Source organism: Nasonia vitripennis, chromosome 3 (genome assembly GCF_009193385.2).
Source record: "Nasonia vitripennis strain AsymCx chromosome 3, Nvit_psr_1.1, whole genome shotgun sequence".
Lineage (NCBI taxonomy): Eukaryota > Metazoa > Arthropoda > Insecta > Hymenoptera > Pteromalidae > Nasonia > Nasonia vitripennis.
The window spans coordinates 21,225,867-21,240,381 of NC_045759.1; the positions used below are offsets into that span (position 1 = coordinate 21,225,867).

The following is a 14,515-nucleotide window of genomic DNA, read 5'->3' on the forward strand; positions in this document are numbered from 1 at the left end:
AGAGAGAGAAAAATCGAGAGCAGAAACGGGACGAGTGTAGATTTATCGAGTAAATACAGAGACAACTATAAACATCGAGAGCTGAATGCGTTTTTGCTCTGTACAAAACGAGAAAAAGAGAGATATGTAGAACAAAACAAAAAAAAAATAAAGAAATGATATGAGGGAAAAATGTATAGGCAAATCAGCAGAAAGGGCTGATGCGCATAAAAATGTTTTCCGGCGAGATTTTCCGCGTGCATTCGCTGCGTGTCGTAAAGATAAGTAATGGCGGATGAAAAGTTTTATGTACAGTCGATAAAAAATATATATTCTCGAGAGGGGTGATGAAGTATCAACGCAGTGGACGGCACAAAACAACGAGAAAGAGATATATAGTACAAAATACATACAGAGAAAAGGAGTTACAGAAGATGTATATCATATGGTTAATATTGTTGTAAAAAGGCAAACACATACACACACAAGAGGAGGTCGCTCGTTAATTTGCGAAAATTCGCTTTTAACGAGACACATGGCGATCGTTGAGTGCGCCCTTTTAGTGCGGCTCTTTAAATTATTCCTTTTAATCGACTGCTGTTTCGAGAGTCGGTTTAGTTTTTATTATTCAAAAAGCGATGCAGCTTTCGCAACGAGATGGTATACGCTCTAGTTACACGGATGGATTATTTGCGAGATTGAAAAACAGCACACACACACACACGTCTACCATTTCGTGCAAAACAATTGGCATTTTTTTTTAGTCGATCGCCTCTAACGCACCGTTCAATAAGGCGTCGAGGCTCGATTGTTTATGGTCAAACTCGTTTTAGTTTAGATATGGTTGTTAGAACCTCAAACAAATAATATAGATATATACATATTTACATATACATATAAAATATGTACCTAGCAGTCAATATAAAAGCTCCAGTAGGACACAATAATATAAACGTAAGTATACAGTATAACGGTGGAGTATGAAAAAAAGGACAAACGCACGCACGTACACACACACACACTCAAGGATTTCAATAATACACGTCATACGCAAAGCACATATCTCGCCGTTCTTATATACACACACATACTCGGCAAACAAGACCAGAGAGAGAGAGAGAGAGAAATTGTGTCCGGGGTATAGTATAATACGGGATTCGTTATATTGCATACGTTTCTCGGAGCGGAGAGAAAACAGGATAAAAAGAAATTATAGAGTCTGAGGAAGCGGAGAATCGCGGAGGCGGTCCTTAAAGTTCCTCCTTCTCGGATGAAAAATCCGGAGTCTCGTTACCGCTGGCATTTCCCATCCGCGCGCTTTTTACTATCTCCATTTTCCACTTGTTTTCGGTGTCGCCGCGCGTGACTTAAAAAAAAACGAGAGTAAGCTTTCCAGCGCATAAATCATACAGCACAGCCCGACGGTCCTCCCGGGAGTGTGTATAAAGTAATGAAGATAAGCCGCGGGAAAATTGTTTCCGAATTGTTTTGTCGCGTCGAGAGAGTAATGACTCGGGCGATAAAGATTCGATTGACGTCGTTTTTATTTCAACGATCTTCTGGGGAAAATCACAGATTGAAAAAGCGCAGAAAGAAAAAAGCCATATAGTCTCGGCCGATCTGAGGATAACGATCGCCTTCGGGCGATAAATTGCGCTGTGTATAGTGGCATCATCTCCGGAGCTGCGCACGAAGCTGCAACTCGCTCTCTCTCTCTCTCTCTCTCTCTCTCTCTCTCTCTCTCTCTCTCTCTCTCTCTCTCTCTCTCTCTCGTCATATCGATTATGACTCGCGACCGAGAAACTTTCTCGCGTCGACCGAGTGGAAAACGCTGCTATAAAGAGACAGAGAATCGAAGAAGACCGGCTGCTATGTGCGTAGGAGGAGGAGTCAGTCGAGTGAGAAAGTGAAGCTTCTGAGAGAGCGAGAGAGAGAGAGAGAGAGAGAGTATAGGTGAGGTTGAGGGGATATACCTGGGAGATTATCTGGGATTACTTTTGGGGGTGGGAAATTTTATTTTTGGATGATTTTCAGGAACGCGCGTATTTACAAGGGTACATCTGTACGGAGAGATTAGAGATGTAAGAGACAGTGTTAGAATCTTTATCGAACACAAGGGGATTGGAAAAAACAGAGCGACGTAACACGACACACACACACACACACACACGCAGTATAGACACAGCAACGTTATTATTATATTATATGCACATACGAAAAAAACTCGTCTCAAAATATATAGAGAAATATGTAACAGAGAGTGAGAGAGAGAGAGAGATCAATCATATAAAAATAAAAATATATACGAATACAATATAATCAGCGAGAAAAAATAAGTATAGAAAAAGGGCAGAGAGAAAAATCCACTTTGTACACATCACACGCAGCTGTCAAAAAAGAAGCTATTGTCAATTGAGCTACCTTGGCACTTCATGCCCTGGTGGATGATACCGTAGAGCAGACTGCCGCAGTGGTCGCAGAAGGTGGGGCTGTTGTAAGTTTGCACCTTGAATTGATGCTTCGTCCGCGTGTCCTGCGTTCATCATTTCTCAGAGTAATACTCGTGCCATTCGATCCGCACACATTCGTACAGGGGGATAAACATACTCGTGTTTTTTTCTATCCCTCATATATTTCCCATCGGAATTGCCCACTTTCATTCTGAGGATACTAGAAGAAAAATTCCCTTCTCTCGCTGCGGCATCATCAGCGCGAGGGATTATTAAAAATTCGCAAGCTCGTCGCGATAGCCTCGAAAGCAAAAAATAATCTCGGCCAAACATCGCAGGTACACACACACACACACTCACACAGAGCTATACAGAGCCTTAAAGCGAAATTCGTTCTCCAAGTGCGAGCCGCTCCCGCTGCGCGAAAGTACACAGCGTATAGAGATAGAGCAAAGGGTCAAGGACGTCAGGGGCGGCCGGGAAAGGGTCAAGAGAGCGCGGCAAAACCGGAGGCCGCCGTCGCCCGCGCGCGCGGCCGATATTATGCGCGCAGTTTTCCATTTTCGCAGCTATACACACACACACACACACACACACACACACACACACTCGCAAAACAGAAAGGCCTCGCGCTGCTCTTTTCCGCTGTCCTCGCGCGCAGGTGCGGAGCGAAATATTCCGACGAAAGCGGAGGCCAAAAAGTCGGCCTAGTCGTGCGCCCGTGACGTCATCGCCGGTCAATAAGTCGTCGCGGAGGCTGCGCTACTATACTATACTCTGCGATCATACGCTGGATTATATAGTTTTCTATTATTGTGCGCACAGCTTATCTGCCCATTATCAGCGAGAGAATGTCAAAGCGATGAATAATAAAAGATGAGTCCGTTATATTCGATCCGATAATGGCAATCCCCGCGGCGCGCAACAATTGAAAAATCAAAAGAGCCTGAATATCAGCGTGAAATTGCTTTTTTGCATTACATGAGCTATGCGCGCTCGCGTTTGCGAAAATGAGATTCCCCCACGGCTGTGAGGCGAGGAAAGACGCGAATTTCCATAGAGAGCGAGAAATCATCGATCTATGAAGCTGCGCGTTTAGAATAATATTTTCGGCGATGCATCGCGACGTTAAGTGAAAGACTCGATGAGGGAAACAGGGCAATTTTGTATCGATTCAAACATATTAGTTTCTGCTCGTTCGGTGCATTATTGTTTAAATTAAAACGCGGAGCTTTCGTTTATACCACTATGCATCGCGCGACAACGTAAAAAACTGCATAATTAAATTAATTCAAAAATTAAACCGCTTTAAATTATCCTCTCCGCGCTCGTTATTACATTATGTCCGTAAACGAATATTTTTCTCGCGGGCCGTCGGTAGGTAGGAGCTTAAGCCGAATGAGAGCTCAATTAACCAGACGACCTCTCGCGAGCGTAACGAGCCGAAATTACGCATCAGGCAAAAAGAGGATCTAGTCGAAGTCGTCGTCGTCGTTATCGTCGTCGGTTGGCCGAACACAATGCGACGAGCGCATAACGAGCGAGTAATTTCCCTCTTAACGCAGCCTTTGTTTTGACGATGATGCGATAGTGCTTTTTATTGTTTATCGTTGCAGCTCTGAGCCACGGCTGACTACGCGCGATCTTAGTCCACTGAATTCCCGTATACAGCGGCTAATCGAACCCTCCGACCAATTATTGCCTGTATCGGTCGGCTCATTGCCGTCCGATTAGATCAGCTGTGTACACGAGTGTGTGTCTATGACAGGTGCTCTCTCCGTTGAAACGGAGAGAGTGATGCGATTTTGCGGCAGTGATTCTCGCGGTCGAGACTTCTGCGCCGGACGTTTCATCCTTTTCATATCGGCCGAATCGACAATCACATTTTTTCCATCGGAAAAGAGCAGCGCGAGAGGCTTCCTCGTCACATCCGCAAAAAAGAAGTCTGAATAAAAGATGAAACCGCTTAATATGCATTACACGCCTGCTTATATGCAGCTTCAAAGGAAAGATGATGAAAATTTTTCAGCCGTATACATCACACCTCGCACAATAAAAAAGGGCAATTCCCGCAAGCTGCGGCGTTATTTCATCCGAGGAAACTCCCGGGACAGGATCACTGCTCCGTGTTTTACGTTTTACGACTGGGGTGTATCGGGAGCCGCATTCAAAAATTTAACATCGACAAAATTGACACCAAGCCACTCATAACCCCCACACACACACGCGCGCGCGCGCGCGCAAACGTCCCCGGAGGGTTTCGCGGCCGCCCCTTACTACCCCCCGACCTTGTTTTATTATGCTTTCAAGGTATACGTACTCGCGGCGCTGGAAAGGGAAAATTTATATTCCCGCGCTTTTCCTTTATGCGCAGCGGCAGCTTCTTTCGTGTATACATAATCATGAGAAATTCATAGGAGCGAGAAGAAAAAAACAACGGACGCTTCGTCGACGCGTGTACACCACACGCCGGAGTTATGCGCGTCCTATATATGTCTCGAGTGCGCGAGGCTGAGAGGAAAGATTGTTATTAGAAGTTAATCATTGATGAATCGACCATTCACGTGATGTACACCGCGGGCGATAAGGATTCTCTTCGCTGAACACACACATACAGACGCTTAATTGCCGGGGAAGGTTTATACGCGCCGAGGAAAAAGTCCCTAACCGATGCGGCTCGTTCTTATCGACGAGTTTTTCGGATTCCGAGAAAAATTACCGGGAGAGAGAGAGAAGAAAGCTTGGGAATTGAATGGGAAAAAGCCGAGCGAGGGACGAATGCGCGCTGAGACGAAAAATTGCGCGGTTCGAGGAATAAGAGAGGAATTTTTCCGCGGAGAGAGAACTTTTCACGCGATTCCGCCTCTGACCCGACAGATGTGCGGACGCTTAATTAGACGGCTGGTTCTACTTTTGATTAATCGATGCTCGTTCCGAGAGCTTGGAAGGTTGGAATCAAATTTATCGAAAAAAAAGCTCGTACGAGAAAGTCTAGCTAATTTCTCTTCCTCTTTAATTCCGAGAGAAAATAGAGGCAATTTTCCTCTCAGCTCGTTCCCAAACTCTCGGCAAGTGGATGAGGATCCGTCTCTCGACGCGAATCGACGTCCATAAAGTAAGGAAAAAAATGTGGCAGCTTTATTCTCTGTAGATAAGACACGTTATCTATAGAAAGCTGCGGATAAAAGTATCGCATAGTGATCCTTAATTTTCGATTATTTTTTTCTTACCCGCAGCATTCGGAGAAACGAACCCCCCCGCCCGCAAAAACAAACAGTAGGACAGTAAAAATTAGGAAGAGGCATCAAATTGGAGGTAGAAGAAAAGGCAAATTTACCGAAAGGGATTAACGGGAGTAAACGCGAGCATCTTCTCCCTCTCGCGGGAATAATATACTCGTGATTAAAAACGACCCTCGAATAAAACGCGAGCGCGAGGGAAGAGAGAGAGAGACGAAATGGTTCTCCGCCCCTTTTTTTTGCTCTTAGGTGAATTATCGGCGTTTATTGACTCTGTCAAGGTTATCGCGTGAGCGAGTTGGGTTTTTTTTTTTGGAAACGTAGACACGGTCGGAGCGAAAAGCTCGTGATAATGTAATCGTAAAATAGGACTTTTAGCGTGATTAATAACGTGAGTGATTAACTCGGAGTAATACATCGCGTCGTTAATCATATGATTTCCATATTTCCAGGCATCGTGTCGGCCGACGTCTAATCTAATCGCGATAGGAAGAGTCGTAAATGCGAATATCACAGGAAAGCCCGATAATTCAATAAACACCGTGAAATCGCCGTAACTTCCTCCGAAACACACACACACACACATACACACATACATCGCGATAAAAGCCTCGCGCATACGAAACTACGATGCCTATCTCATTATGACCCCCAAACTTGACGCTATCACACAAACTCGCAGCGTTGATGAAAACTCTGGAATATATACCTATATAATACACAGTTCGAGCTTTCGTCCCTCTCTCCAGCCGCGTCTTTTGCGTCCTTTCTAACGGCTCTTTCTCGCTCTATTTTTGCTCCTTTCTCGCGTCACACATCGTTTTGATACGCTCGGATTTTTGCCCACTTGACCTTTCCCTCATCTACAGTACATATATTAAGTACTATATAAGACGCTGGTTTTTCGGAGAAATTTTATTATACTCTTCTCCTCGAATCGACGGCGAGGTGATTTATTTTTCGAAACGTAACTATAATATTCTTTGAACTTTACCGAACGTTACACACGTACACGACCGAGAGCACAACAATAAGCTCGCACTACACGGGTAAACAGAGTAAAAGCCTCTCTCGGGGAGAAAGTTAAGGGATGCTCTCAAGCTAATGAAAAGCGAGTTTCATTCAACTCGAATCCGTCTTGCGCGAAGAACGCGCGTAAGTATATTGTACAAACTGGAAAATTTCTCCATTCGAAAACCGTGTATCCGTCAATACGGGCGAAAAATTGAAGTCGACGCGAAAACTCGTGATTAATATCCATCCGCTGTAAAAGCTCTCGATCGCGCGAAAATCCGCTTAAAAAAAGAGAGAGAGAGAGAGATGCGCGCAGTTTTCAACTCTAATAACTTTTGGCGTCACTTATAGAGAGGCGCGTTCGTTTTCCGGAAAAATTTTCGCGCGCGAGCTATGACAGCAGAGCGGAGAAAGAGCCTTTGTCCGAATCATCATTTATTCACACTTTGAAATTCAAAAGCTCAGACAAGCGCGAAGTGAGAGAGAGAGAGAGAGAAAAAAGCTCTCGACGCTGCGAAAACACGCATACTAGACATATGAGGGCTGCGTGTAAGGGGTCGCGAGAGAAAGTGAGAAAATATAGGAGGGAAGTATATATAAGAGGTGAAATTTCGACTCACGTCGGAATCGGCGCCTTTGTCCGCTCCAGGGCACGTAAACGACACGTACTCGTGGCATCGCTTGTGCACGACGAAGCTGCATACTGCAACAGACAGACAAGAATTTCGGCTTCGTATACGTATATAGGCGCAGTAGGTCCAGCTGTGTACTTTCGCTCTCGCTCTCTTTTTAGCTATGTACACAGAGAGAGAGAGAGAGAGAGAGAGCGTTAGCATCAGAGCCGGTATACCCTTTTTTCTTTCGCTTCAGGGACGCGCCTCATTCGGCCGGCGCTCTTACCTTGGCACTGATAACCCTGCTTTCCAAAGCCCCTGTAACAGAAAGAAAAGTCCGCTTTTAGATTTTTCAGGCATCTGTGCAGTGCGTTTTTGACGCTACTCTTTCGGAGAATTTTTTAACCTGCTGAGCGGAAAAGGGACTATAATCTCCTGATTTTCATTACAGAATATAAATTCGCTCGAAACATCGCCCACCGAACTGTATCGATAATTCAAGCTGCCCCGGGATTAATTCGAAATTAACGTAACGCTTGTAACTCGCTCTCCGAGAGAGTTATTACCGGTCGCACATCGCGCTGATGGACTTTCGCGACTCGCTTCGAAAAAAGCTCATACACATCTCTCTCGCTCCAAGAAACAATTTGCATCATATTTTCCGCATTAGAGCTCCATCGCTGCGAGATATAGATGTGCAATTTTTTTTTTCTCTTTCTCGAAAACTCAATCAAAAAGGCATCAGCGCAGAGCAGCGGCAAGAAAATCCCGATTGATCCGAGAAAAATCGATGTCAGCGACAGTATATACCTATACACACGTACAGGACGAAATTACTTCCTCGACTGGCTGTTGCGTCGGCCATAATTCACAAGGCAAACACATCCCTCTAACAAGCCTTGTTAAACTTCGCTAAGCGACGAATAACAACGCCGATTATACCTCTCGGGCCCAACCCTCCGAACGACTCACTCCACAATTTTTTTTTTCTGTCTCTAGAACTTTATCAAACTCCAGGTGCAGTCGTCTCTCAAAATTCGGCTTAACGACGCGTACGCTCCCCTCCCCAGGACAGCTTCGACGTCGAATTAAAGTTGCAGCTATTCGGAGGAGAGAAGAGAGCATCGATTTCGCGCCGATGGCTATACACATACGCTCGTATAATGAAAAACAAGCGCCGAGTGATGGAAGCTCTTTCGCTCATTGTTCTCTCGATGCATGTGTTTGTGCGTATGTGTGGGATGGAACGTGCGAAGAAATCGAGGGTAAGTGGGAAAAACGTCGGGATAAAGCTTTTGCGCTGCTATACTCTCTTTTTCTTCCTCGCGTTTTATGGATGTACGTTGTATACAGTCCGAGTGGTGTTATTCGAGGGATCGTATAATTGCGGCGAAGCTTTTTGCGAGTGTTTTCGCATAAAATAACGAGCAAAAACTCCGCACACACCTTCACGAGAGACTCGAGCCGAAAGAAAATCCCGCGACAAAAGAAGCCATCAGCGCTCGACGTTAGGATTATATCAAGCGATAAGCCGCGGACGACTGCATATAGCCTCTAGTTCTTTCGTTTTCAGGTCGAGACGTTCCGAATAATGCGTCATATATGTTTTCTTCTTCGTAGGCACGCGAGTGGCTTAGCCCCGGGATTATCGGCTATTTGCGAAACATAAGAGCTCGGAGATTTAATGGTCGATTCACTGTTTTATTCTAGTTATTACTTTCTTTTTCTGCTTCCCTTTATTGTTCCCCGGATTTGAATCGAAGGATCTTTCAGTCGAATAACAAGTTTCACTCGGCTTCTCACGAAATGTTGCTAAAAGAATATTTCCAAAATAATAGCCTCTATATTATACTCGAGTTTTAAACAAATACGACGATAACGCACGCGGAGCTTGCGGGGCACACAATGTGCAGCCGATCAATGATACCGAAGAATCAGTGAATAATCGGGTCAGCTCGCGCTCTGAAATTCATGCGGCCCTCGAATTCCAGCGATAATCCTCCACGAATATGGAAAAACCAGCTCAACGTCGCAAACTCGTAAACGACGATTACCCCTCTCCCCTCCGTCTAATAACTTTAAACGAAACGCTTTGAACACCCGGTGCGCGCGAGTATACATTCCGCCTAATTTTCCGTTTAATTAAAGCTCCGAATTAGCGTATCACCATTTTGAATTTCGCGCGCTGGGGACAAGCTTCTCCGCGAAACTATAGCTGAAAAAAAAAATCGTTCTCAGATTTCGTTCGTATTTATTTTCAGCGGCGACGCGCAGCTCGAGGTTCCGATACACGCTGAGCGTTATATTATACGTATGCAGCATATTTTCAACTTTTCTCTCTCACACTAACGCCTGTCCTTTGTTTACGCGACGCTCGCTGGCTTTTCTCGATACCCACTCGCCAATTAAATCAGCCTCAACGAGCAGATCGATATTTCAAGGTTTATCAATCCTCTATATACGCTGTGCCGCGGTAGCAGCCTCTTTTGAGCGTATATCCCTCTGTGCTTTTACATACAGGAATATATAATCCTTCCGAATCCTATATACCTCTAGGAGCTTTTTCCGCCGGCTATTCTCGCGAAGACGCAATCGATTAATTTCTGCGCTCGTTCGTTTGTTGGCTCTGCGTCTTCGTGTGTATACCCCTTGATATATAACGCCCTAATAACAAAAGTACGCGCGCGCGTGTATACACGGGGAAATGTGGGTCACAGCGCTGCATCAGCGTCTCGCGTGCGTTTATTTGTTATAGATGCATGCTCCTCTCCGACGGTGGCTCACGCGAATTTATAAATCGAAAACTCTCTCTCTCTCTTGCGTCAAAGTGGATTTTCCATATTTAGGTCTCGGTTATAGCTATACTCGATAAACAAATGGGAAACGACGAAAGGCGGCTAGCGCTGTGTATTTTAATTTTAGCCCATGCCTCTTTGATCGTCGTAATAATACGCGCCTTGTACACATGGCCGACGACGTGCAAGTATTCTATATGCATAAATGAGCCGATACGGAGCTTTCTTTTTTGAAACGATATTCTATAAGCGCTGCCGAATGTGCTTGTGTGAACCGCTTATTTTTCCCGCATCTGTTGCATATACTCGCTTATGCGCCTGTGCTGTATACGTATATAGCTAGACACGCGTGTGCATCTGCAAACGTCAGCTTTGCGTGTCCAACCGAGAGGAAGATTCTGGAGAGAGCTTTACAGCAAACAGAGAGGAAGCTTTGAGAAATATTTTCCGGGAAACCTGCCGCCTCGCGAATTCGCGAGCAGAGTTCAATTCACCGAAAAATTTGCCGAGCGCTGCTGTATACGCGTATATAAAGTTGAATTCGAATTCTGGGGAGGCGGAAAGATCAAAGCTATAAATCGCACTTTATAGGCGATTGATCGGATGGAGTAGAGCACTTTAATTAAAAAGCTCTAAAATTAGCGCCTCCTGCGCACTGTAATTACGCATCCGGAAAAACTCTTGACACAGCGCCGTCTTCCTCTCGTGTGTGTGTCTGCACGCGCAAGAGTATAATTGTCGTCAGAGCTGGCAGAGATTAATTAATCAAAGAAAGAGCGCAGAGTATGAATTTTATCATGTACACGGCTCTTTGAGCGAACGAAAGAATGCTGAGAGGAAGGCAATTTCATTAGCATTGTGTGTTTAACGAAGCTCGCGAGAGCCGCGACAAGAGAGATGTAAAAAGTAATTAGCTTTCGCGACGCGTGTACTTTGCCCCGCGTGTGTTTTTCTTTTCTTTTTGGGGAAGCGCGCGTGTGTGTGTGTGTGTGATTTTCGCTGATTATTATTACGCTTCCCTCGTTATAACAGCGAATTTTCCTATACCGAACTGCGCAAATCCGCAATAAAATCCGGCAAACATCCGAAAGAAAAGAAAAAAAACGCCCTTCGCAAAGTTAGCTCCCGACAAATAGACTCTGCGAATCTCAACCGGTATAGTGTGCACATAGGCGTTCTCGTTACAGTGTCGGCGTATGCGTTCATCCAATCCGAGCATTTGCGCGAAACGAGCAGTGCGCGCGTCGTAAATAAGGCGGCGAGTAGATAAATAGCGGCTACTTATCGCGCGGCTCTCTGTGTTGTACAAGCGCGGTGCAGTCTGCTTGGACAAACACACGCGGCCTGTGTGTGTACAGTCACGGAGCAGTTGTGGAGTGAAGGGTGTGCCGTGCGTGGGTGGGTTCGGCGGAGGACTGCAGCGTAGAGAGAGTATGTTAGACCGGTGTGAGGTGACGTAATTCGTATGACGAGTCTTTTGCTTCTCTTGGAAAGTTTGAAAAATTAAAATAGGGAACGAATTATAATTCGAGACAACTTTTCCCAGAGAAAACTGAAACAAAGGAGAGAAGCTCCGAGTTATTATTCTCGACAACAAAGCAAGCTCGCGTCGTCCAATTAATTTTCTTTTTTTCGAATAAATCTTCCGTAAAATATGTGCACTCGCGGAGCATCTGATAAAGTGGCCGAATAACAATTTAAAAGCCAGTAGGGCGCAATCTCCTACTTCGACGCGATAAAGCGTATTCAATAATATAATCGCTCCATTTCCTCCCTCGCGCAATCTCCCCGAAATCCAGCGAGGACTATGAGTACATGGCGGAAATAAAGGAAGCTTATTTCCTGCCAACAGGCCATTTAACAGCCGTCGTCCCCCGTAGTAAAAATACGAGGCAAGGAATTAAGCCCTGCGTATATACGTGACATCGTTCACTGTCCCCCTGTATCGGCCGATGTAAGGCGATGGCCGATCTCGAATTCGAGAAATTGATTCTAGCCAAGCCTGCATACGCGTGTGTTTATACGTGGGATGGAAAGAGTAATAAGTAAAGGATATAGCCCGCATGAAGCTTTTAGTTCGCGGAGTTGGTTGGACGGATGGCTGATGAGACGAGTTGACGTTGTTTCGTGCGCAAACACGAAATTTTCGTGCAGTTATATGGAAGATTAATAAACTCGAGAGTTGAAATCATAGAAAAATATTGTTTAGCGTTGTATAGAAGTTCTGAAGAGCGTCCTTTAATTTTGTAAACGAGTAAACAAGCCCTTGTCGGAGTTGTAAAAGTGGTGCGAGACTTGAGCTCAGTGCACTTGGAGTCTTTGAAGTGAACGGATCATCTTGTGGAACGAACTTGAGATTTTGTAAACAAGTATCCTCGTCGAAATATTATTTTTTCGCATAGAACTAGAACTGAATATTTTTTCTACGTCGACTGTTGCAACAACTTTGAAAAATGTCCGTTCCTCCCACACATTCATACACGTAACGCTACGCGTCGCATCTCTCAGCGGCAGCAGCAGCAAACAAAACCCTCCAACTCTCCAACAAGCTCCTGTGTGTATATGTATATACGATCACATACACACAGTCTCGCCTCGAGAGAATCGGCTTTTAGGGCTGGAAGTAGTACAATAGGGGCGAGCGCTCGCTCGTCTCGCGTATACAGCAGGGAGAGAGAGAGAGCGAGAACAAGTCGGACGAGCTGAACGTGAAAAAATAACGAGCCGTTTGCCGTCTTATCTCTATTTCTCTCCCTCGTTTTTGCTCCCGTGTCGCCGTTTTTTCACTGTCTACTTTTCGCCCCGTGTAAACCCTCGACGTGCAAACGCTTCGTTATACGTATACGGCCTTATTCATTGCTCGCGGCTACTGATTATTCCAGTGCCTTGTACTTCTGTTTACACCGAGAGGTATAAAGTTTAACCGTAAAAGGTCGTTGAAAACATTCTATCGGGCTGTTCGTTGGAGCCGGGTTCCATTCCAAAGAAAGGAATCTCGCTCGAAAGTAACAGAACTCCAATTCCGTATTCGTCCGCTTCCTCTCGAATCCTCCTTCGACTTATTTTCCCGCTAATATTTACATCCTCTTTACATAACACTGCACTCTCTCTCTCTCTCTCTCGCGCGAATTTCCTCCTTCTGTTCGGTCCAGGCTCTTATTTCATTTCAAACAAGCGAAACACGTACAGCAGCAGCAGCGACAGCCGGCGCCAAGTTTCCCGCAAAGTGGATAAAATGCAAATGAAACTTGTCGCTGCCGACGACTTCGAAATAGTTATAAACAAAGTTTCCCGACCGCGTCGTCGAGTATTTATAGAAGGTTCTCGGCTGATTCATTACGCAAAATATAAAGCGGTGAAGTAGCGTGCACTAACTTTCACAAGTTTCCGAACGGTGAATTTCTGATTATCAAGGATTTAAAAAAAAAATGGTATCCATACTAATCCGTTTTGTTCGCATTACACGCGCAATCTAATTCGAAAATTTCCTCGATCAAACAAATCAGCGTCGAAGAAAACTCGATTTCTCCAAATTCCCAAGCACCTTTTATCCCAATTCCCTCGGCAAAACCGCGCCAATTTTCCTGCTCTTCTCCTTGCGCACACACGTTCGTCGGGCTGTGTAATCGAATAAGAACTTCAACAGCGGCCCTTATCAGGCGACGCAGCTGCTGCAGCGTACGAAATTTCGCCCGATTAAACCAGGCGAGCAATCGTATTCGTACAGAGCCGCGCGAATCGAAAGGTCTGCTTGTCTCTGGAAGACAAGCAAGTAGTAAGATTCCGAGTTTAGTCGGACGCTGCAATTATCTCTCGAATAAATTAGAGCGTCGAGCTGCATCTGTGTACAGCGAGGCTAAACTCGCTCTACGTGCAAAGTCGGAAAAGTCCATTGTCCCAATTCTCGGGGCTGCTTAGCGCTGAATTTTTCAGTAAAACGGAGGAGAAAGGCTTCGCCCCCCCGGAGATCTACATGCACTGGCCACACGCGCGCGTGATCCTTACACAAGATATACAGCCCCGGCGAGAGAGTTGCGGATTGAAAAAGCTCGCTCCAGAACCAATTCGACCTGTGTGCAGGAATATCGATTCAGGTTTAATATATATATATATATATTTTGTGCAGATCGAGGAAACACGACGTAGGATCACTTTGCAATTATGCTGCACCAGCGAGTCAACCTCGATATGCATACCCGAGACGAATATCAATCGGATGCGGAAAGTCGCAGCCGCGAATCCGAGTGTCATCGATCGAAGCCACGTCGTCGCGTATAACGAAGCCAGTTGGGGGAGGAAATTTAATCTGACGCCGGCGAGAGAGAGAGAGAGAGAGAGAGAGAGAGAGAGAGACGCTATAGCTATATACATCTGTCGGTCGGGAGAGCAGAGCAGAGCAGCCCTGTAGAAGTGGTATCGCGAGA

General features: G+C 45.4%; 1 protein-coding gene across 5 annotated transcripts in view; it reads right to left on the bottom strand.

The window, feature by feature from the left end:
* The window catches only part of LOC100116629 (protein kinase C, brain isozyme), a 65,173-nt gene that overhangs the window by 20,478 nt on the left and 30,180 nt on the right, over positions 1-14,515 (bottom strand). For 3 of the 5 annotated variants that reach the window (XM_008205186.4, XM_003425601.5, XM_008205184.4), the window contains exons 2-3: positions 7,583-7,614; positions 7,303-7,385 (exon numbers count right to left, since the gene is read on the bottom strand). In XM_008205186.4, coding sequence (XP_008203408.1) covers positions 7,303-7,385; positions 7,583-7,614 — 115 coding nt within the window. Of the gene's footprint in view, positions 1-2,400; positions 2,513-7,302; positions 7,386-7,582; positions 7,615-14,515 lie in introns of all 5 variants that reach the window. The other 2 variants (XM_001601024.5, XM_008205185.4) reach the window with 1 other exon arrangement.